The following is a 25,589-nucleotide window of genomic DNA, read 5'->3' as shown; positions in this document are numbered from 1 at the left end:
GTTACCATGTGTTTGAATTTATCACTGCATCTTCTCCTGTCTGCTTTCTGACAGCAGGAACTTCAGGCTCTGTTCAGGTTTAGGTGTTTATGATAGCAAAATTAACTTAGATGTATGCTGTTATGTTACATGCAAAATGCAGACGTGCACATGTCCTCTGCAAAATGAAAGTGGCTTGTGATTGTGCAATCTGTGTGTAATATATGTAAAATCTACACATGTCAAACAAAAGAGGAAAGTTTGTACTTTTCTGTGTTTGCAGTACTGGAAGTATTGAGACATTTTACGTAGTGTCTGTTATGTTTGTGGACCTTATATTGTGAGTTACTATTGCTGTTGGACCTATAAATGACCAAATCTGAAAAAGAGTTGGTAAAGAGGATGTAATCAGCCAATACTCACAAGCTTGGTTAGCAAGCAGCATCTAAAAACTGTACAAGGACAATGCACTGATACAGACATCTGCTAATCATGCTAAATACCATACAAATAAACAGAAACACAGCCTTCTTTGAACTTGTTACGTTCCCCTGAGGGGTCTAGGCGGGGAGGGGGAAGTAACAAAAGTGACCGGGTCAGAAAAAGGAGTCAGGGAGGCAAAACAGTTAAATAAAACAGTTTTATTGAAGTAATTCAACTAAAAGAGACGGACAAGCCGTTATCACCATAAAAGAAACAAACAAAACTCAGGCGTCGGTCAGTAAGGCAAAAAGTCAAAAGGAAAGCGCAGCTCACTAGCTGGAAACACCACAAGACACTCAGCTCACTAGCTGGAAACACCACAAGACACTCAGCTCACTAGCTGGACCCACACAAAATGGCACTCTGGCCCAGAGCTCACCCTGCTCTGGGCTTAAATACCCTTAATTGCTGATGGGAGTCAGCTGTACAGGAGGGAAAGGTGGCATTTCAGGCAGGGGAGGTAGTGGGACACGCCCACACAGGCACCCTCAGGAGAGAGAGAGAGGCTAGGGCCGTAACACCCCCTCCCATAAATGCAAACCCATGGTTTGTCAAATCACAATAACCAAAAGTGAGTCCATAGCCGTGTCAGGACGAAATGCAGGCTTTCCACCTACCAAACCGCGTAGCAACGGTTAGGCATTGCCCGCGGAAGCTGCCAACCCCATCTCAATGGGTTCAAAATACTTACTGAGGGTGGCCGCAGACCCTCAAAACAATGTCTCATGTGATAGCCAGGGCTTTTTTGAGCCATCACATGTGGAGAACACAGCAGGCAGTCAGAAGACCTTACTGCAACAGTTTTCAGACGATTGCTCAGGTCACGGGTACAGGCATGTTTGTTAGTCAGGGGTGCAGGTCTGAGTGGTGGTGTTATACATGATCTGTCCACCTGCAGGTCATTTTGAGGAACTGGGACATTGTCAACCAGCAGCAGCTCAGGGTTAGGTGACCTCTCACACTGACTACATGACACGATTGAGCAATTATGCTCCAAGTGTAGCCTTTTACTAGGCCTGGCAACCTTGTCGGTTTGAGAACCACGACTAACTTTTCTCAAAGCAGGCCCTTTATATTATTTAAGTCACTGAATCAATTTACAGAGGTGAGGCTAAGCAGACACCTTCCTCTGTGTGCAAATGCGTCAAACCTGGCATGACCCTAAATCTCAGCCTTAACAAAATCCAAACGCATGGAAGCATTTATTGATAAAGTTTTGCATTTTAATGTGCGAGTATATAGGAACTGATTCACTTTTGAAGACAGGCCTGAATCATAATTCGAGGATCTTCAGTTTCTGGCACTTTTCCATTGGTTTTACTTTTCAGCTTTTGATGTCAGCTCTTGTGTGCACACCAGTATTGGATGTGGGTTGTACAGTGAAGCTTCTGTAGATCTGGCTTGTTCCTGCACATAGGATGCTTTTATAGGAAAAACTTCTAGGAAGTTTGAAATTGCATGAATGCCCATCTTAGGGAAGATGCTGGTGTTACGTGGCGCTTCCTCTGATGGTGGGGTTTTTTTTCCTGTTGAAAACTTAAAATTGCACAGAAATAGCAGTGAAAGGTAGTAGATAGAGCAAAAATGATGATGCAAATTAGACCTCGTTTATACAAAGATTAATATTTAATTTCTTTTTTTTTTTGCCAGGTTTATGATATTTAAGGTTTCCCAGTAAAATCTTGCATCAAATGGTTTTCATGTAGCAAAGTGAGTAAAGTACATTAGACTGTATTCCCTCCTGATGATGCCAATAGTGGAGGGAATTTGCTGAGCATCAAGACTCTGATTAATAATTTTAAACCTAAAAGTAATGAAAATAATATAAAATAAAAAATACATTTTACATGGAGATATGTTAATCACTGTTTGGCTCAGCCTCAAAATCTAATGCACAGTGACATAAATAACAAGAAACCTAATAAGAGCTTTACCTCAAACAACAGACGACTAATTCAAAACTAGCCAAATGACGTTTTTAAGATTGTTGTGGATTTTTCTGTCTGCAGGTCCCAGTGAGCTGGATCTCAGTCTTCTTGGTGAAACAAGCAGTCTGGCAGATGTTGCCTGTAAGGATGATGAGGTAAGATCGCAACAATGAAAACTATCTGTTTGACTTTTTTTCTGGTGGGATTTAAAAGCTTCAACAATAACTACGTTTTCTGCTCCACTGGGTTTTGCAGAAGTTTAAAAAAAAACAACTTTTCACATGAATAATATAAAATATGTAAAATACTAAATTACAGAATCAAATTACATTTTCAGAAATGGCAAACAGTAAACCCATCATCTGAAACGCTGAATGACTGAGCGCTGAAAAAGCCTCAAGATGGTGAATATTGTTGTGTAATGCTTGGCTGCCATTCAGACGAGCTTCATTCCTCCACACTCTCCTGCAGTCAGTAAAGTGTAACCCTGACCTCCATCTCATTTCCCGCCTCCAAATGTCTGGAAACAAATTGCCTGTCTCTCTCGGTCGGTTCGCCTTTCTTTGACTTCATTCTTCCAACTTTTTTTTCCCTTTGAAGTGTTTATGGAGGTTGTTTATTGTTGTGTAAGTTTTCCAACCAGGCAGAGTTTTCTGGGTATAGACACTCTCTCAGCAGCACACCTCTTCACGTTTATTCAGTCCATTGAATTCACACTTGGGAGCTGCTCCTGACTGACTCCATTTCTTGTTGGCTGCTCAGCTGTGTTGGATTTGGGAGTATTTTTCTCAGCAGTAATTCACTCATAGTGGGATGAAAGGCTTTTTCAGTCTCCCCCCTCCCTCTCTTCTTCTCCTGTTTAATAAGATACACCTTTACGTTTTAAAGTCTGTTTTTATTCACGCCTTTTGTATTTTTCTTCAGGAGCATCAGTAAAGTTGGTGTAAAGATTCATCAGCAGGGGGATTTAAATCCTGGGGTTGCTTGAACAGGAACAAAGTATTTTTAAATGGAAAGCACCACCTACAGCTTTTACTTTTGTTACTTGTTACTATTGGCTACACCACCTTTCAGTTTCACCTAACGAGAACAGTAACTTTTTGACCACATTTGTGTTACATATTTGCCTCCTGCTCTATTGACTTTACTTCATTTCATGTTGATAGCTCTTTAATTTCCCTCAGAGTGAAAGCTGAAGCCAAAATAAAATTGAGTTGTTGCTGTTTTTTTCGGTTTGTCACACTGTCATCATTCTCTTTTGTAATGCGCTGCTACTTTTCTCAAGTTCTACATCTCTTATTGGTACTTCTGCTCTACACATCTAGCAATCACCCAAATACAAATGTGCACTCCACCGATGTTGTTCATTCGACTGGATACCCAAACAACATCGCTGTAATCTAACAAAGCTTGACAGGATCTTTCAGGATGAATGGGGCAAAGTGCCTGAATCCAGACAGGCTTGTGGAGATTTCACCTAGCCCACAGTCCTGATGGATCAGCTGATACAGCTGATAATCTCAGTGCTGGCCCAAATCGCTTGATGGCCCAGTTTATACCCTTCTAAACATCCAATTGCGAAATATATTGAGTGCAATATTTAAGTCACTTTAGCTGTTTAAGTTGCTCCTGTTCCTACTATCAGCTTTGCATAGAAGCAACTCAGCTCAACTCAACTATCTGCTTTAAGCTGATAGGAATGCAATAGTAACTCAAATAATCAGCTATTACAACCATATGCAGAAGAGCATCGTTGACGCAGATAGGCTACAAGAGCAGAAGACCACACTGGTCTCATGAGTCTCGATTTCTACTCTGACATTTAGAAGGTAAGATCAGAATATGGTACAAACATCCATCTAAGTTGGTGGCAGTGGTGTAAGCGTGTCAGGGATAATTTTTTTGGCACACCTTGGATCCCTTAGTATCAGCTGACCATTGTTTAAATGCCAAAGCCTACCTGAGTATTGTTTTTGATTGGTGAGTGTTTATGATGGGAGAACACTTTATGTCAACTATAATGGTCTTGGCTGAACTGAAAGAAACAACAAATTGTAAGGGGGTACAAGGGACGAAACACTCAAAGCCAAGAATAAGCAAAGAAAATGGTGCATCCCTAAGAAACATCAAACACTGGAGCTACAAAAAGGGCTGGTGTCTAAGAGACATCCATTTATCAGCTTTCTGAGATGGACCTAGTACATTGTCCTAAAGTTCTTCTCAGCCAGACACACAGTGTCTATACAGTTAAAATTATTGATATCCTTATTATCAGCCTCATAAACAGAATTACTCTCACAGCTGGTTCTCTGAGACCTGAGAGCCAGAATACTGCTGAGTGTCTCCAGAGCTTCATGGCCAGCTGTGATTTCCTAATAAAACAATCTTTGTCGTGACGGACAAAAGCGAACTTCATGTGAGGATGGTCGATAATTATTGACTGATGTCACGTAGTCGCTTCGAGACCAATGATGAAGTCCGCTCAGTGAGGGAACCGTAAAACGGACATTGCTGCCGGCTCACTGAAGTCAGTGATTCTCCCATTTAACCCTTCCTGTGTGGAGCGGTGACACAGTTCTGCCTCTGCAGTCGAAAGGCACCGTGCCACCTTGTCAACCCATATTTGTGCCCCCAAATATGAAAAGGAGAAAGACTTTGTTAGAGTGTGGACGAAGGAAGGTTGCAGACGAGGGAGACATCGAGACAGAGTGGCTATTTTTGGTCTCTGGTGTCAAATGTCTTGGACGCTTCCTCCAATTATTTCTGACTATCTCTAATTTATTCATGATGGAGGGACACCTACTGTACAGGTATATTTTCTAAGGTACTAATTTTTGGTTTGAGGTTCTTAATCCCTCTTGGTTACTGGCACATCTAAATAATCTAAATATTATTTCTATCATTTTTAGGAGAAATAACAACAGAAAAACAAAAAGCAAACAGCAAAATGAGAAGGGAAGAAGGGGTTATAGTGGGACATCTTTGTGCTTCATCACAGTAACCTTTGTATTAGATGTGTCTCTGTAGACTACTAGCCATGGTTGTGCTTTGAGTGATATGGATTAGTAGTTACCCTGGTAAACAGTAATAAGTAATGCTATACTTTTAATTACATCGTAATTAAAAGTACGTAATGCAACTTATTAAATGTGATTACTTTTATATCAAACTATTTAAACTGGTGAAAAATGCAGAGAAATCCTCTAACTGCTGTGAATGTTTCCTTTTGTCATATTCTGCTGTGTGAATGGTCGATTAATTTGACCAGATACAAAGGCAGGATGCACAAGACAGGCATGAAACTCAAAGCAAGCCTTTAATCCTGTTAATCCAGAAAATAAACAAAAATGCATCTGCTCACATGAATCGGAGGAGAATGCAAGTATTTCAGAAAAGAATTTCCTTTCAGGGGATTTTTAGAAATGTAGTCAGTGACATTAAATGGGTACTGTCCAGAAAAAGAACATTTTTTGATCGTAACATGTTGGAAAATCTGCTTTGAAAAGTTTGAAGCTTACAGCCGACGTAGTCAGCTTGGAGGAAACAGTTACAGTTTCAAGAGCCAAAAAATGAAAACACAAAACATTTCAACTTACTCAGCAGCCTTAACCACAAAGTCTCCACTGTTCATCTGCATATTTGCTATGTTGCAAACACAGCTATCTCCAGGTTAGAGATGTCTTGACAGACTTTCATATTTAGCAATGTATTGATTTTTTTCCTATCTATTATAGTTTTAGCTGATAAAGGCCAAAAACATTTAAAAGAATAGACTTGACATGCACAAATATGGAATATCGTGTACTGAAGCAACATGGTTCATTATACAGTAGGACCCGCTTTTTAAATTGGTAACCTCTTGCAGACGTGTGCATCGTTACAACGATCAAAACTTTTCAGCTTGTTGCAAATGAGAAAAGTTTGACAAGAGCACTACTAATTTAAAAAGAGCATTGGATGTTTTTTTCACCTCAGTTGTTAATTACACAACAAAAGTAACAAGAACACTTCTAACATGATCTAACGGAGCTCGATCCCTGCAGGGAACTAGAGGAGATTACTGCGGTGACTGTTGGTTTCTTTAAAGGTGAAATGTGTGTAATGGCGTCTTTTGCTTTCATCATTATTATGCGCAGGACAATCATTCCTCAGTCGATGTGATCGTATCTGTTAATCAACATGACAGTTCAGTATTGTGGTCCTGTGGTTTGAAAAGCTGAGATGACAGCCACAGTTTAATTAGATTATACAGATGACTCATGAAGAGAGTCTCATGTGAGGGAATTGGTTTTAGAAATGAAGATGGATGGAGAGGCATCCTCCGCTGCTGCTAACAAAGTCATCATCCTGTTTCGTCTGAGGGATTTTGAGCCCCACTGGTGGGGTCGCATCTAGACGTGATGATGTCAGCCCGGATGCCACTTTGGAAGCGGCAGAGCAGGCTGTACTGGGTCAATAAACATCGGCGGTAAACTCCAGCTTCCAGTCAGGAGTTTCCGGTGTTCTCCTCAACACAGCGGTTTGCTGCGGAGGCAACATTAAGAATGGGGATGGTATGTGAATAGATAGGCCGTTAAGAGAGCAGGCACCATGGTGGGCATGGAATTTGCACAAATTTGCAATAAACCGTTGTCCATCACAGGCAACAACCAGCATCCCCAGCACGGTGTATCATTAACAGACTGCAGCTGCTGTCCTGCACCACTGAGATACTGAGGAGATCTTTTGTCCTCTGGACCACATAGCCCACATCACAGAAGGGGAAAGGAGACAGAGACAATGACTTGTTGCCATGACTCTCTACAAACCAGCACCAAGTCTCTTGATGCTGGTTGCAGTAGCAATTTTTTCTTAATCTGGTTTTGTGTAAAATCTTATGACAGTTTCTATATAGATATTGCTCCATAGAGGAACATTTCTCTATCTGTATGATCTATATCTATCCAGATGATGATCTATATGATTGCTTCTTGTATTATTTGTCTGTATGGTAGCAACCCTTCAGACTACCTGCACCTTAACTTACCTCACCTAGTAAGCATTGCACACATCCTCTAACAGGGACAGGTCTTGTTAGTGATAAACTTAGACTGTCACTTCAATATTGTAGTTTCTCACTTTTTTGTTTGGTTTCATCCATCTACCTACCTACGTATCTATCCATCTATCAGCATGTCTGTCTGCCATCATGTAAAAAAAGAGTACCCCATAATTCAGTTGCTTGTTGCTCCACCTTTAGTATCATTAACTCAAAGTAATCATTTCCTGTGTAACTATCAGTTTCTCACATGGTTGTGGAAGAGTGTTGACCCACTCTTCTTTACAATGTTGCTTCAGTTTGTTGAGGTTTGAGAGCATTTATTTATGCACAGCTCTCTTAAGGTCCTGCTTCACCATTTCAGTTAACTGGACCATTGCAAAACCTTATTTTTGCTGTGCTTGGAATCATTGTCCTGTTGCACTTTCCCTAAACTTTAGCCAGGCTTTATCTGTCAGACAGATGGCTCAGAATGCTCTGACTCTAGAATACTTTGGTATACAGAAGAGTTCATGGTGGACTCAGTGACTCCAAGGTGCACAAAATAAGCCCAAATCATCATCCCTTCACGACCTTGCTGGACAGTTAGTATTACGTATTTGCTGTTATGCTTTGTTTAGTTATCTTCACAAATAGAATGTTCCATCCGGAGGGCATTGTTCCAGAGGTCTTGTGGTTTGTTTGGTGGTTTGTACAAAGTTTGTGCAACTTTGTGAACCTAAGCCATGCTTCCATGTTCATTTTAGAAAAGAGAGGCCTTCTCCTTGAAACTCTTCCAAACAAGCCATAATTGTTCAGTTTTTTTTTTCCAAAGTATTCTCGAGCATTGCACAGTCTGACCAAACTGCTTTCACAGAGCTGCTCACACAGGCTGGTAATTTGGCTAGCAGCACCCAGTTGCTTCTTATACTCTTCTTATACCCTGCGGAATCAGCAATGCTGTACTGTGAAAACTTTATTACATGACTGTATCTATTCATTTCTTAACTTTCCACGTGTGGCATCAATAGATCAAAATATAAATTTGTCCCCAACTTTGTTTCATGACCAAATCTCGTGACCAGCCTCTGCTGTACTTTGTCATGACATAAAGTAGGGCTGTGCGATATGACCAAAATCTCAAGAACGATATAAATCACAAAAATGTAACATTTTCTGTAAATTCTGTGAATCTCGGGCAGCTCGACTTGCGGGAAGTCTTTCCAGCTGGAGTCGAGTGTTTTAACCGATGCATGAAACGAGACATTTTTAGACATAAGTTGTAAGGGCCGCCGTTTTCTTTGTGAGTATTTATTACACGGCGTGCTGCGGGGAAAAGCCTATTCTAACGTTTGAGTCTAAGGTTTATTTTTTAGCACCTGGCGGCTCTTTTTTAATTCTCATCCGTAATTAATCTGCTCTTTCACGTGACTCAGTTTATTTTGAAAAGTCTCAACAGGATCTTGAGCTTTATTGTGAAAGGTTTGTGTGGAACATAAACAAGCGGACACGCGATGCTGTTACCGTCGTTGTTGCTAACGACAATTCATAAAAACAGGCACTTGTCCGTCTGTAGTGTGGTTACATTAAATATAAGAGAAAGAGAGAACTTTAAGAAATTAATATAGCCACTACAGTGACCATCAAAACGATGAAAAAATATTGCCGTAAACAGTTTATTTTGCGACACCACGAAACAAACGATAGCGTAAAATGAAACGATAGACGTTTTTATGTCGTTATCCAATCTATATCGTTATATGAACAGCCCTAGCATAAAGTATAATTTACAGACATATTTTATACACAAATAATAAAAGGTTGTTGCTGAGGGACACCATGAATTTTCCATACGTCCCACACTCAGATGGATGTTTTATATTAGTTTTTGCCTCATTTATAGGGATCTAAGAAAAAGCCGGATGCCTTTCCAACATCGGTTGACAGTTATATTTGGTAGTGCACAGTGAAGATTCTCATAGAGCTGCTCATACAGACACAAGCTTTAGGTTTTGAGATGTTTGTGTAGGAGTATGTGTTTGTGACATCTAGCAATAACATACAGTCTTCACATCATGAGAATTTAAAAAAAAATGTTGTCTTGTTGTTGTTGGTGGATTTTACAGCGGCTCGTGTGTGGTTACCTGCATGTTTCATCTCCATCACGTGGACTCAATGCTCGCTGTGCATGTGTTTCTCTCTGAGTCATCAGACCAGTTGGTGTACCCACATGCCAAGCTGGCTTGTCGTTGGCACCCAGCACTCCCCCACACTGACGGCATTTATTTAACAGGAACAGTGCTCTCCTTCACTTTACGTCACATCTCTGCTCTTCTCCAATTTCAGCTTCACATTGACCTCGCCGCAAAAAGCCAAACGTATAAATCATAACCAGGCGACAGAGCAATGTGAAGTCAAGAACCAGTAATAGATGGAAACATAAAGAGAAGTCATCCTTCCTTTAGTCAACAGTCTGCAGTTGATGTTTAGCTGCTTTCTGATGTGTTTCCTGGCAGGCAGCCCGATCTCTCTACGACTCTCCGCACTGCAAACTGCTCCATAAAACACAAGAACAACTCATCTTACTTTACTTCTCTAAGAATTGAACAATACAGTATGTTTCACATGAAATCCAGGTAACAACTGAGACTTTAGCAGTTCACCTTAGGGCAGGGCTGCCCAATCCCGGTCCTCGAGAGCTACTATCCTGCAGCTTTTAGATGCATCCCTACTCCAACACAGCTGAATCAAATGGTTTGATTACCTCTTCAGCATGCCATCATGTTTGGCAAAGGCCTGATAACAAGCCATTCATTTTTGTAACATTTTTGACTAAGGATCTGTGATACACCTGTTAGACAAGTTATTTGCTGGCTAACAGAGAGTTCACACAGTATTTAGGTTCACTTTCAATGTTTTTCTCTCAAATGTGAGGTTGGAGGCTCAGTTTTCTCACATGCCTTTTGGTGGGAACTGAAGAAAAGTATGGAGGTGATTAAGCATATAATGTATTGTTTAGACTAGAGACAATTGTCTTTTTTTTTAAAATGTGTTGAGTCAAGACTTGAATAGTTTCTACTGCCAACAAAACACTAGTGAGGAGCTCATGTTTGTTTTTTTCTTTACACTCCTACAAGCAGGTGCTTGACTGACTTACAGTTTTCTGTGTCCTTTTGAAATTATTCATTTGAATTTCTTCATCTCAACCTGTAGTAATTGCTGATAATATTTAATGAACTAATGAACATTTATTTAAATAGCACTTTTCGCATACATAAAAGTCACAAAGGGCTGAACAACAGTTACAACACAATATCAAAAGTGACCCATGTTAAAACAGAGTAAAAATAATTAAAAACATAGATTAAAAAAAAAAAAAGAATGCAAGCAGAAGGAAAAGGGTTTTTTTAAGACTCCAAAGACTCAGCTGATCTGAGCTGGAATGGTAGACTGATCTGGAGCCTTAGTGCTAGGCTCTTCCTTAGCTTTAGTCTTATACAAGGGATAACCAAAAGACCTTAGACAGTGAGCAACAGTGCATTTCACAAGAAGCTGAGATAAGTAGTCCGGAGCATGTCCATTTACTGCTCTGCATGATGCAAGTGTGAGAATTTAAAAATGAATTCCAAAATCAACTGGGAGCCAATGTAAAGAGAATAAAATCAGTCTTATGCAAGCTTGCTTGCTGAAGTGTGTAGGAGTCTGGCACCAGCATTTTGTATCGCTTAGAAGTGTGACAGAGATGATTTGTCTAAGCCAGTATAAAAGGCATTACAATAACTCAGGTGTAATCATACTAACGCATGAGCATTTTTCTCTAGTTCAGAGGAGAAGACTACAGCTCACAACTGAAAATGGCCTCAGTTTTGTCACAGTTTAAAACAAGGCAATTATTGGAGAGCCAATCACTAATCCGGGATGAACAATCAGGGTGGACAGTCAATCCAGCTGGTGGGACATGACCAGCTGAATGTCATCAGCATGGAAATGATAAGAAATGCCAGAAAAAGACTGAATGATGAAAGAGAACAACAGGGGACCCAGGAATGAACCTTGTGGAACCCAAAGGTTAAACAAGCAGTGTAGCAGGAGAAGTTTCTCACCCTAGAAGAAGAAGTCCTTTCAGATAAATAGGAGGAAAATCAGTCTAGTGCTGATCCAGCCAAAACTTTTAGCCTATTAAGTAAAATATTGTGGTCAACGGTATCAAAGGCCGCACTGAGGTCAAGCAAAATGAGCACAGAACAATTCCCTGCATCAGATCCCATTACAAGATGATCACAGAGACTGAAAAGAGCAGTTTCAGTGGAGTGTCAGCCCCTCAAACAGTCCTAAAATAATGAATAATGACCTCAGTGTATCTCCATTCCTTATACTTTCAAATTAATGTCTAAAAGGGTCCCTGCTCTTATACCAGAAGTATCACACCTGCGATACTGTCACCTGTGTTCGAGTATTCATTTTATCCATTTTTCTCATCACCTATTCAGGTCTTAATGTTCCTGTCTGCTTCTGCCTTCATCGGACTGTTAAATCATAAGAATTAAACACATTATAATGGTAGCACTTGAGTAATTAGTAGGTAATGCATGCCAGAGTGATCCAGATGGCTGAAGCTGAGGAGCATAGTAATGAAAAGGAAAATCTGCACAAATGACACTTGGGATTTTTTTTATTTTAGTTTATTATTTTTAACAGGCTGAAGCAGTTTGCATCCACTTAAAGTGACAAAGTTTTCTAGCCAGCTTTAGAGCTCAATTTGCCGTGAGGTCGTTGCTCTGCCATCACAGTTTACTGAGAGACATTTCCTCAAGGCTAGCACCATGTGATTGCTCTGTAGGGACACTCAGCCCAATCTCTTTTTCAAATACATACTTTATCTCTTCTAGAAGATGGTTTACAGTCTGTCTGAGCTACAGTGTTGCAAATCAAATATGTTTATACCCAATCTGAACAGCCAATACAACATCCTGGGTACCTGTTTAAAATAGGGGAAAACAGTCTATACTTTCAGGCAGCATCTCTATGTTGTTGCTCATGAACAGCGCCAATAGTTGTACAACAAAAAAAAAAAGGGAAAGCACAAACCTTGAGACCTCGCTCTCCCTCACAGTGCTTTCAATCATGCCACAAAATTGCTGTTAACATCAGGTTGTCAGTTTCAGGAAGTTGCTGAACAGTCAAACACAGACACCCCTAATAGGACATCAGAAATATGTCGAGGTAGGAGTGATTTCCAGAATCACCATCTGACAAGCAGTTCACACAAAGAAGAAGAAGAAGCCTTTTTCTGTGTTCTTTTGTCGAATGCTGTGGGCATGACCAGCGGTATATGGACAACCTGTGTTTTTGGCCTTGCTTCTACAGGATTCAATCTTTCAGCATGACAATTCCCTTGTGTACAAACCTGGAGCTATTAACAAGTTGTTTTTGAGCATGATGTCTGGCCTTCACGCAGCCCTCACCTCAGCCTAACCCATTACCTTTGAGGTGAACTACCAGAGAAACTTTGGCAGCCAATATCGCACCAATTCTCCTGCGGTTGATCGAAAGTAACCTTGTGCAGGCAGGGCCGAAAACCTGAAACCAGAAGTCTGGATGATTGTAGTAGCTTGTTTAATGCTATCCAAGTCTCACAGCTGTGGAAATTCACTATCCTCTTTCAAATGTGCTTATTAAAACTCATTATTTGATGGAATTTTCTAAACTACTTCTCACCTTCTTAGATTGTTTTTGAAAGTAGCTATTACTATTAATTATGGGTGTATCTGTTTATAAACAAATACACTGGGGCATATGTGGAAAGCATGTGGAGCTGCACAAACACAGTATTTGAAACATATTTTGGAAAAATATGAACATAAATAAAACCTAAAGACCTTTATTTCTCACTTTCTTCCAGGTTGAAGAGGAGGAAGAAATCGGATACGCCGAAGGAAACACAGAAAGTGAGTTGAGGAAATAACTGCTATTTGATTTTCAGTTTAAAAAGGAGCAAAGTAACACTCTTCCTACTTTTCCACCATAGTCCCTTTTGCCTGCAGTCGACTCAGTCTAGCATTTCATCACAAAATGTTTCATCTCAGTAAATGCCAAGTGTCATGTAACCATTTTTCACCACAATGAACCGCTCCCTGCAGCCGTGTATGTGTGTGTGTGTGTGTGTGTGTGTGTGTCAGCACTGTTCTGCATCAACAGTATTGATTGTGTAATACGAGGGGAGGCTCATCTGTTGATTCACTGTCGCCACTTAGACCTGATGTTTATCTCATTATCCAACAGTACAAACTGTTTTCATTATTATGTTACTGGTATGATTCTTGCTACCAACCCAGCCATGGGGAAACCGTGTGCCAGTGTACTCATGATAAATGAGGAGGGTTGCGTCAGGATGGGAATCTTTGCCAAATCAAGCATGCAGCTCATCAGGAATGTGACTTCTGTAACGGATCATTCGGGCACTGGGTTAAGGACGACCACCCCCTGTGCTGTTTTCAAACAGGGTGGAACTGCTGGCCAAAGGCAAAGGGGGGGGGGGGGCTTTTCAGATACAGCAAGAGGAAAGGACAGGAAGGAATAAGAGGAGGTTGATGATGTCATTGCAATTGCCAAAATCATAAAGTTGATCAACTGTGCAAAAGCAGTGTGTCTGAGCACACCTGTATTTACTGCGTGATAAAGTTAGAAGGTTACAGCTTCTGTTTCATGTAAACAAACTGCCGCTGTTTACAAAATGTTTTTCCTCGGAAAACTAAACAGGAAATATTAAAACGCACAAGTCAAATGCTTATCGCTTTAGCTCTGTGCACAAGTATTGCTCACAAAACCTTTCCTACTTAGCATCCGGGGTAATGCATGGGGAAACTGCAAATATATGCTTAATTAAAATTCTGTGGTAGGGTGTAACAACAGAACACACACCATCAGCCAATCACAAAAGGAGGAAAAACACAGGAGACGAATCGGCCACACACAAAGGGAGTCTCACCCCTATTGCACATGCTCGATTCCTCTCCTCGTGAATTAGTCCCCTTAGGGGATGAACAGACAACAGGAGGGAGATGTCGTCAGCTAAATAAACTGTGCCATTACATGTTTTGTTATTACTGCGGCTGTATTGCATGTTTTATATTTATGGACACTTTTAATTAAGCCTAAAAAAAAGGTGTTGAGGTTTACTTGTGATGATCAAGGTCAGGTTAGGAGGACAGAAAATGGGCCTTAGAGACACAAGTATATGGGTGTGTGGTTCTGAACCACATGTTAAACTGTGATTTTATTCCCTCTGACAGGTTATTCTACAGAACAGAAGAAACCAAAGGTCATCTTCATGATGGGTAAGAGCTGACAACATGGGCACGCACGGTGATAGAGAGCAGCTGCTGATTGCTCATCAAGCTGCTAGTTAATAATTTACTCTCTCTCACACACACACACACACACACACACACACACACACACACACACACACACACACACACACACACACACACAAGTCAGACTAGGGAGGAAGTGACAGATATCTTCATCTTACTTGTGTCTGTCAGTAGAAAACAACCCATTTAAACTGATGCGTGTCTACAGTACTTAGAGTTCAACAGCGGTTTGACATTTAGCAATTTATTAGGCACACATAGCCTAAATAAGTCCTCCTTTCAGAGAAATTATGATGACGGTAAGCACGAAGTCTAACGTTACTGATTTGCATATAATTGCACTCTTGGGGCCATTTTCTCAGATTGTGAGAAGACCCAGATCCAGGACTGACAGGCAGGTTTAAATAATGAAAAGCAGGCATTAACTGGCTCCAGAAAGCACATGAAATACAAAAAAGGGGGAAAAAACAAACAAACCAAGAATCTAAAGGGGCACGAGAAGCCCAGAAAGGGAGATGCTGACACGCTGGAAACAAACAGGGGGAAAAGAAAAGTGAACAAGATTAGATATGATTGAAGAATGACACATATTTGGAAACAATCAGGAAATCAGAAGGACGACAAAGAGAAGTTAAAACACAGGAGACACACAATGGGATGAATTACCAAAATAACACTGCAAAAAAAACATGATGTAGCAGGTTCGTCTATTTTGCTGAAATTATTTTTTGTGTGGTGTTAATTACCCTCTGCGCCCTGTACGCTCTGGTGACCCACCACCAAACCGGTCATGCTAAATGATTTTACAGGCAGCATAACGTTGTCCATGCCTTCATCATCTTACAATTTAAAGTGTTTTAAGGCCCGTGTTGTCGTGATTTGGTGCTATGTAAACATTTTTTATTGTGCCGGACTCCGTGTGCTGTTCATCTGCTCTCTGCAGCATTACATGGATTTCATTTTTAAAAAGTAGTGCATGCATTATTTTTCTTTTCTACTATTTTATTTTCCATGATAGACTAGATCTAAGAGAAGTTTATATCACTTTGTCACCAAACAGAATAATTATCTGTACAAATTGGTTAAAATTAACTAGGTTAAGCTTGTCAAATGTAGGGATTCACTGTTTTTCTTTTTTAATCTGGTTTATAACCACGAGGTATATAAACCCAATATTATCCGTGTCAAAGACAATATATCTGCTGGATGCTGTTAACCATGTTTTTAATCAATTAACGGATTCAGATAATGTTAATACAAGTAAAAACGATCACATTAATCAGTGGAAATGGTGCTTATAAGTTGCCAATCTCCTCCATGTGGAACAACCAATATCTTTGTCAGTATTTTTTTATTAACTTGAATCTGCATTGTGACTCTAAAGGCAGCTCTCAGATCAATCTCGTGTGCAAATATATACGCCATCTAAGTAATATTTGTCACAAAATAGAAAAATGCATCATTGCTGTTTCCAATTTGTGCTCAGTGTTGCTTCCAGCCCCTAGAGGAAGAGGTTTTCAGTTTTTTGTGATCAATTAGTATGCCATGACAGTACAGTGAGGCACTGTGGCTCAGTCTGCTAATTGAAGACACGACAGACGTGCAGGTTAATTAGAGATCTGGGACATACAGACCCTCCATTAACCACCGTCAACCCTGCTACCGTGGAAAAACACTAAAGATACGGTCACCAAAAGGTTATTTAATCAGTAGTCTGAGTGTGTATGTGTGTGTGCGCTCTCTATCACACCCATATATCAGTGCTAAAATCCCTTTTCATGGACTCTCAGGACAAATCCAGACTGATCTGAATGAACACCAGTTTGTTGGAGGATTTGAAAAACAGACGCTGAGCCAGACCAAAAGCTTTTTCACAGCAGCAGCAGATAATTGGAGGAAAATGTCACCCACAAATGCAACAACTGTCACCTACACTCAGATGTGTCTCCCGAACAAATTTTATACCGTATAATGAGAGGTCAGCCAATCAAGATAACATTTAGGATTTCACTCCATTTATAACAATCTGCGACTGTGCTGTCAGGAAAATAAAATAGAAAGTCTAATTTATTAAAACAGAAGTTAACGTATTTAAAAACAGAATAAAAAAGGGAAAATTTGAAAACTGAGTAATTGGGTTTTTTGTTTGTTTTTTTGTATTTTTGCCATTTTAATTTGATGCCAGCAGCATATCTCAAACAAAAGCTGGAGTAGGAACAGCAAAAGACTAAATAGGTTAATAAGTAACATTATTGCAGATGAAATGAGCATCCGTCATTACTCTGTGACAGACTGCATGGACACACTATAAAGCCAGTAAGACATCAGGGATATCAATCTATCCAGTTAGAAAACAGAAACGACTGCCTGTCTTGGTGCAAGTCAACATGATAACAAGTTAAACAACAAGGCAACCCCCAAAAGTGAATGGTTTTGCAGAGCAATGTCAACAGGACATTGCAATGTGATTGATTGTGATGCCCTTATGACTGATTTTTCTCTAGTTTTCCTTTATGATCATTGTCACTTCTTGGATGTGACTGTTGAGACAGTGGATGGTATCCTGGAGGATCTTTTCACAGACCCGGATCAGCGGATCAGTGAGCTCCTGAGAGCTCACATAATTCAATTATGTTATATTTTTAGTACCAAATCACAGTCTTTACCTGTGAGGTAACAATCAAACGGCCCTCTTTGAGCAAGCACTTGGCGACAGTGCTTGCTAACAGGAAGAAACCTCAGGGAGGGGTCGGGGGCAGAGGAGAGTCTGTGGCACTATTTGGCAGCGTCCCTTGCACCAATGCTTGACATCCCAGAGGTTGTCTGTATACTTCATGTCTACAGAACTTGAGGGACAGTTAATGGCGTCTATGCCTTGATCATCTAAAGAGGAGCACACTAGCAAAAAGAAGAGAAAAAGCATCTGATGTGCTATAAACACAGTTCAGAAGCATCTGTCACAAATTCGTGAAGGCATCATTAATGCTGAACGATATATACAGTTTTTAGTTTACTGCCATTCAGACAGTGTCTGTTTTGCATCCTTCTTATTTCTATTATTTGCTTCTCTTTATTAGCACATTGCTGAACCACATTCTGCAAGTATTTCACAGCATTGGCCCTTACAGAAGCCTATGACATGTCGACTCCTTTCCCCATTTTCATGATCATCACAAGTTCAAAATGAGCAAGTTTTTTATAAGAAAGAAAAAGATCTTTGAAATGCTGTTTTTTTTAGGTCTAGAGTTCATTTTTAAAGAATTCTAGAATTTAAATCATTTGCAAATCACTGCCTTCTGTTTGTATTTACATTTTACACAGCCTCACAACTTTCTTCTGGCTGGCAGCTGTTGAATAAAACCTTCACCGTTCTTGTCTGATCGCTCTTATATCTTTTACCACCCACTGTTCTGCCGGCAGGTTGCTCATAGTGTTGTGTCAAGCAAAGTAGCAGGAGCTCTGTGAACCCTTATGAATATGAGCACGTCATGTATGTATGAAAGGAAGCTGACATGTTTCATTTTTTGTTTGTTTTTTACTTTCTTTTTTTTAAAAAGAACACGCTGATATGAAAATAAAACAGCACTGTCTGCGAGGGAAATCGTCCGTCAACCTTTCCAGGAGACTTTTCTGCAATACAGAAACTCAGATTTATTTTTCCAGTTGTTTCTGGACCACATCAGTAAGATGTGGGCTGGAAAAATGAGCTGAAAAATGCTGAATTACTCTGTAAGCATCAGAGCATCAGTACAAGTGATCACTTTCATTTGTTAGATTCATTGTTACTTACTGTGGGTTTGAAAGCCTCGTCTTTATTCCTCTCTCAGTTCATGGAAATTTAAAGCTTACTTCATTGTGGAGAGTGATGTCAGTGTTCCAGCAGGTTCCAGTTCATGGCAGGCTTGAGCCTTAGTGACAGGGTGACAGTTTGGGTCTTCTTCCACACCTTGATAGAATAACGTTGTTGGAACTGATCCCTGAATCTGCAGTCTTTTTAGAAGCGGCTCTGCTGAGTTGGACAGTTGTAATCTCCTTGCAACTGAAATTAGTTCCTCTAATTTGCAACTGCAAACAGTTGCCAAATGAAAAGAAATTTAGTGCAATCATTGGGAAACCAGCATCACCACCAAACACCATCCTATTTTTTATCTAGTGTGACTGGCAGTCAGTGAGTTAATAAACTATATAAATAAAAATAAAGTATATTTTCATAAAACCACTAAGCCTCTTAACAAACTGCTCTTTGTTAAGAGGCTTAGGGCAGCAGTCCCCAACCCCCGGGCCTCGTCGTTTGGTACCGGGCCGTGAGAGTTGAGGCTCAGGTATGAAATGTGTGGTTTTCAGGGTTTTTATCGGTTTTCAGCGTTATTTTGTTATCGTTTTTATCGTTAACTCGGTTTTCCTGGGTCTTTTCATGTGTGTTATGAATAAATCTTCTTTTTTTCGGTACCGGTACTAGTTTTATTTTGTTGTATTTATCCACGACACCTTAAAGGCCGGTCCGTGAAAATATTGTCGGGCATAAACCGGTCCGTGGTGCAAAAAAGGTTGGGGACCGCTGGCTTAGGGGCATTCAATTAATTAACCTAAACGGAAAACCATCAAGCTTAAGATGCTTATATGACTTTAAAATGGTCTGTAATGTTTTTTTTAATTATTTTCTGTCATTAAATGCTGCTACAGTCATGGATGCTCATATTTAACATGGTCAAATCATGCAAAGCTACCACAGAGAAGAGAAGAAGAAAATCATAGAGCTGCATATTACTTTAATTGGTCCCCATAATGTTTTGTCATTAATAATATTAACCGATTTATTCTGCTGTATTTTCAGCAGTTGTAGGTTTTTAAAGAGTGCTTTCAAACACCCAAGTTGTCCAGCACTTCCCTTCAAGAAACAACTGCAGGGACGAAAGGTTTTCTTTCCTGCCCCGTCAGATGTCATTCCAACTTTGAAAATACTGACTCAAGACTGCGTGACGCAGCTTGATGACTCCTCAGTTCTACATGAAAGTGTTGTAGCCTTTCACCATCCCTGTCTCCTCCTTTTATCATCCAGCTTCAATGAAGCTGCTGCTGCTTCAGGGGAGATACAGGTTATCTCTCAGACTTATTAGGGGCTAAAAAAAAAGGCTATCTCCCTATTCTCAGAAATCATGATGACAGCACCAGAGTGTCTTTACAGTGAGCATATCAAGCTTTTCCTTAATTTCACTCACATTCTGTGCTGCAGTGTTGGATGCTCATTTGACAATAGATAAAATCTTAAATATAGAGGTTAGTGTATGTACAGGTAAACCCATTGGGCCAAAAGCTAACAGTGCTGGGCGGTTTCTGTTTTTTTCCCATATGAAGTCACTTCAAGAGGCAGCCAAGTTTTCTTAAAGAGACGGTACACCAAAAGGGGATCAGAGGGAGTCGAGGAATAACAATATAGAGCTGGAAGTTAAGAAATTATGTGTAATTTAAGAAATAAGATGGGGGAAAATTGTAATTACACCAATTCCAATATCTGCCATTTGCTGGACATATTTATGCTTCACATCTCATGTTTCCTTTGTTCTAAATTAGTTATATAATAGTATAATACTAGTGTTATTAATTAGCTAAATTAGCTAAATATACAGTGCTGTGCATAAGTCTAGAGCCGCTCCACATTTCTTCATAATTTTCTTCCAAGGAGCCACAGTTTCATAAAATCACTGAAGAAGTGAATCATCCTACCTAACTGAAGGGATGAACAAGTGCTGAAAAATTACAAAGATAACAGTTTGACAGGCATAAAATAGTATTTTTGCACCAACCAGGTGATTCCCAAAGAGCTTTTACCTGAAAACTTGGCATAACTCAGCACAGTGTGCCGTGGATCTTTAAAAAAATAAATAAATAAAAATAATCGGAGGAAACTCGACAAGTCCAGGAAATAAGAACCGATGGCAGGCCTAAAAAGAACTGACAGCAGATTAACAGAATCTGAAAGTCATGTCCTTCAGATTTTTTTTTAAAAGACACAGAACCTGAGAGATTTATCTGATCCTTAAGTTGATCCATCTAAGGTTCACTGAAGCCTCAAAGATATGGTCTTGGTGGGAGCATGGCTTTCAAGAAGCCATTCTTAAGTGAAACAAAGAGAAAAGACTGAGATGTGTCAGATGACACAAGAACTGGACTGAAAAATCAGTGGCAACAGGTGTGATGGAGTGATGATTCATTGGTTGAAGTGCTCATCAGTATGTACAGAGGAGAGAGAGGTACAGCAGTGGGTGTCTACAGCCATCTGTAAAACAACGTGGAGGCTCTGTCATGGTTTGGGGCTCCATTTCAGCCAGTGGCGTTGGTGATGTTATCAAAAGTGATGGAATTATGAATGTAGAAAAGCATTGTCAGATTTTGATCCAACATGCAATGTCATCTGTTAAGAGTCTGTGTGGAAAACATGGGTGTCCTTTTCTATGAGTACATATCAGGTCAGGTTTGAACTTTTGGTCTTCTGTATAATTCGGCCTTTTGTTTATATTGATGCTAAACCTGTCCACCTGCACATGCTGCTAAGAATTAAACATTAATGAAGGCACTTACATTTTGTTAATTAAAAGTCAGAAGAGGAGACTCTTTTTCCTCTCTCTCTTTGACAACAGGATTGAATAAAAACTATCATCAAACTTGGCCGACAGGTAAAAGAATCCAATAAATTTGGGTACAGATACACCTTCTGTAAGTTAGCAAAATCTCCAAGCTGCCTTCAAGTTTAATGTGGATTTGCCTCACCAACTGCCTTGCATGGTAACTTGTGACTTAAAAATCCTTCTTGTGACAAATGGTTCATCTGATCACCTGCCAAGTATTTTTGGAAGTGGGTCCCTTTAAAATACAAATTTTTCTTGTATAGATGGTAAGAATCTGCCAGCTACATGCTACATACATCGCTGCACTACTCACCCCCCCAACTTTCAAAGCTCCTCAGTTTGCAGCTTGACTTTTTTCCTCTTTGGTGCTCTTTAAATTCTATAGATCATTCCTGTGAGCGCTAAGTTAGATGGTGAGACCCAATGATCTGTCAAGAATATTTGAAAAAGTGCCTGGCATTTTGGCGAACAATTTCTAAGAACTACTTTCCAGATGGTTCGGTGTAACAAACCATCTGCTGCATCGGGTTACCCATCCAAAAGTGTTCTGCAGAAGTGCTACAGGGGGGAAAAAGCAGTGAAATACTAATGTGAGCTTTTACTTAAGCCATTTTCCCTCCATTTCTATCTTTTTGTCTTATTCCACCATGCTCTCTGACTTCCATCTCTCTCTCTTTTTATTTCCCCTCTCTGCGGAAAATTATTATTTGCCCTTGTAATCAGACTTGCATTTAAAAAGTGAAAAACCTGCTGGTAGTGTGTGATGCAACAGTGGTAATTTTGCACTTAGTGGGGCTGGCTGGAAACGAGTGTTATGGTGTTAGAGGATGCCATTAACAAGCAGAAACCACCCTGCTGAAGCTAATGAAGAAATTTCTAATGATAACTTTTTTTTTTCCCCTTAAGGATTTACGGGCTTAATAAGAGAATCAGCTGATTAAACAGTCAGTCAGGTAATCAGCAAGGCACAGAAGATTAATTGATAACATACACTACCAGTCAAAAGTTTAGACACCTTCTCATTTAATGGTGTCTATTTTCATGGCATTGTAGATCCTCACTAAAGGCATCAAAACTATGAATGAACACTTATGGAATTATGTGATAAACAAAAAAGTGTGAAATAACTCAAAACATGTTTATATTTTAGATTCTTAAAAAATAGCCACCCTTTGTTTTGATTACCACTTTGCACCTCTTGGCATTCTCTCGATGAGCTTCATGAGGCCGTCACCTGAAATGGTTTTCCAACAGATGCTGAGCACTTGTTGGTCCTTTTGCCTTCACTCTGTGGTCCATCTCATCCCAAACCATCTCGACTGGGTTTAGGTCAGGTGACTGTGGAGGCCAGGCCATCTGGTGCAGCACTCCGTCACTCTCCTTCTTAGTCAAATAGCCCTTACAACATTCTTTGTGGTTTTTTGGCCCAAACAAATTTCTTCTCCTTGTTGCTTTTCCTTAGCTGTGGTTTCTTAGCAGCTGTTTGACCATAAAGGCCTGATTCGCGCAGTCTCCTCTGAACAGTTCATGTAGACACGTGTCTGCTACTGGAACTCTGTGTCGCATTTATCTGAGCTCTAATCTGAGGTGCTGTTAAATTGATTTCTGAGGCGACTTGGATGAATTTATCCTCAGCAGCAGAGGTGACTCTTGGTCTTCCTTTCCTGGGGCGGTCCTCTTGTGAGCCAGTTTTGTCGTAGCGTTTGATGGTTTTTGCGACTGCAATTGGGGACACATTTAAAGTTTTGACAATTTTCCGGACTGACTGACCTCCAGTTCCTAAAGTAATAATGGAGATGTCATTTCTCTTACAACATCATGAAGCTCACTGAGAGAAGGCCAAGGTTTGCAGCACTTCCAACAAAGCAAAGAGTGGCTACTTTGAGGAACTATAATACATATTTTTTGAGTCATTTATTTATTTTTTCTTTGCTACATATTTCCATATATATATTCCTTCATATATTTGATGTCTTCAGTATCTACAATGTAGTAAAAATAAAGAAAAACCACTAAATGAGAAGGTGTGTCCAAACGTTTGACTGGTAGTGCATGTAATTTAACACATACAGAATATAAATTCCAGAGGATTGTGTTGGTTTGTCATCTTTGCTCATTGTGAAACACAATGTGTAGATTTTTGTCGAATGATTAAAATGATGCAAGAACATTTTTCATTCTCAGTAATCATCACCAGATAACAGATAAATCATGTCAACATTTTGAGGAAAAAATCTCCCCTCCCAGTCCATTTTTCATGTAAACTGATAAAGTTTCTTAACATTACCTATTAATGCTTTAAGGAAACATTATTTAGCAGGGCTGTATCTGTCTTTGCCTTGTTTTGTGCTCATCGTTTTCATCTCTGTCTGCTTCCATCTCTGTCTCTCTAATTTATTCCATCTGTCACTTTGGCTCTTACCGCGGACGCCGCTGTGACAGTGCTGTTCACACATGGTAGGATGGTTTGGGCATCTCAGATCTCAGCCTCTACCAAACTGAGCGTTAGCAGAGAAACCAGAAGCAGAATTCAAACATGCCAAAGCTGCAAATTCATTCTTTACTCATGTTTTTTATGTTTCTGTTTAGGTTTAGATTATATGGATAAAAAAAAAATGTGTGAATCTTTATGATTCTCCTGTGTTCTATCAAATCCACACCACATTATGTTATCACACTCATTTCCTGCTGCCCATTTTTAATGCTGGCCTAAGCCATAGCTTTGCATGATTCAGTTCAAAGTAATCCTCTCGACCAAGCTGTTTCAGCTCCATTTAAGCCAACTTTATTTTGATTGGCTGCTTTAAACAGCAGCTGTGCTCGCACCCAGAACTCTGCGCCTAAGATGACCATACAGGCCAACTAGCCAACAACTGGAGACATGTCAGATATGATTTTTTTAAAAATGCTTTCTCACTGCTCCCAATATGACACTCAGTGCACCCCATACATTCTTAAAAACTCGTTCTGAGAATGGACAAAAGAATGACCCTAGGAGGACACTATGCAGCATCTCATGCTCACAAACACCTTAATTTAAGGATTTCCACCCCTGCTACTTATTTCCTCACAAAGCTCAGTAACCAGGATCCTGGAAACATTAATATAACATCATCTACACTGTGAAAAGTTATATTTGTGTCTAAATATACTCGCCGTTTGGATGAGGCGGCAGCCTGTGAGGCTACAGGTTTGATAAAATTGCTTTTTTTTTAATCAAATTTGTAATTAGTTGAACAAGTGACATTTTTTCTTAAAATCATGCATCAGTTTGTTTGTTTTTAAACTAATAATTCTATATATTACTCCTTCTCAAAGCTCAGGAAATAATCCAGCCTCAAAGGCTGGTTTCGAATATATCTGAGGACATTTTCATTTATGCAAGCTGTTTGCACCCTAAAAGCATGGAAATGTTTAACATGGCTGCAGTGCACACTGTGACACCTACTGAGAAAATGAAGTAAAAGTAAGAAGGAAAGTAAAACACTTCCCAAAGCTGTGACCTTTAAACTGGGTTCATCTAGATGATGTTCTCAGTGATGAAACCGTCTTCACACTCACACAGTTCGCAGGGGTTTGACTTGCAAGACGAACTAACTAGAAGAGCCACTAACAAGCTTCTCAAGGATTTCTGGGTCATTATTTTACATCCTGGTGGAGGTGTCTGTGCAGCGTATGGAGCCTGGCTAAATAAACGAAGGCGGTGTTTATGTTCTGAATGAATCCCTAGCCCTTCCTCCTTGATTTCTTCTCTCTGATTTCAGTCGTTCCCCACCGTGCGAGCCTCACCTCGCTCATATCTGTCCGTGCTCCGTAAGGAAATGGTGATGAGCGCACTTGTTTTTGAATTCAACTCGAGTTGAATAATGATGAATATGAAGCGCATCCTGAGTTTTATTACTAGGCTCAAGGCTAGCGCTGATAAATGACTGCTTCACACAGTTTCACAGCCACGTTATACAATTATACTTGCAACAACACCTGCGAGCATCACAGCAAGCTATCAAACACAGAAAGTGCCGGTATATATTCTGACCGTAAGAAGTGAAAGCAGCTAAAATGTAATTACTTAATGAAAGCTGGTTGGTTAGAAAAAAAGGTTTAATTCCCACTTTGATTTATCTTTCTCTGAATATGATGCTTTGTATGTTCATTCTGCCTTTTTAAGCCCTCCACATTA

At 39.9% G+C, this 25,589-nt stretch overlaps 1 protein-coding gene across 1 annotated transcript in view; it reads left to right on the top strand.

Moving 5' to 3' along the window:
• Nucleotides 1–25,589, top strand: part of ak5 (adenylate kinase 5) — a 104,581-nt gene that overhangs the window by 54,193 nt on the left and 24,799 nt on the right. The window contains exons 8-10 of the mRNA XM_080906680.1: nt 2,472–2,545; nt 13,310–13,355; nt 14,700–14,744. Coding sequence (XP_080762806.1) covers nt 2,472–2,545; nt 13,310–13,355; nt 14,700–14,744 — 165 coding nt within the window. The remainder of the gene's footprint in view (nt 1–2,471; nt 2,546–13,309; nt 13,356–14,699; nt 14,745–25,589) is intronic.

This window comes from Rhamphochromis sp. 'chilingali', assembly GCF_963969265.1.
Source record: "Rhamphochromis sp. 'chilingali' genome assembly, chromosome: 16".
Taxonomy (NCBI): domain Eukaryota; kingdom Metazoa; phylum Chordata; class Actinopteri; order Cichliformes; family Cichlidae; genus Rhamphochromis; species Rhamphochromis sp. 'chilingali'.
Note: the sequence above shows the minus strand (reverse complement) of the source record. Positions and strands in the feature narration are given on the sequence as shown.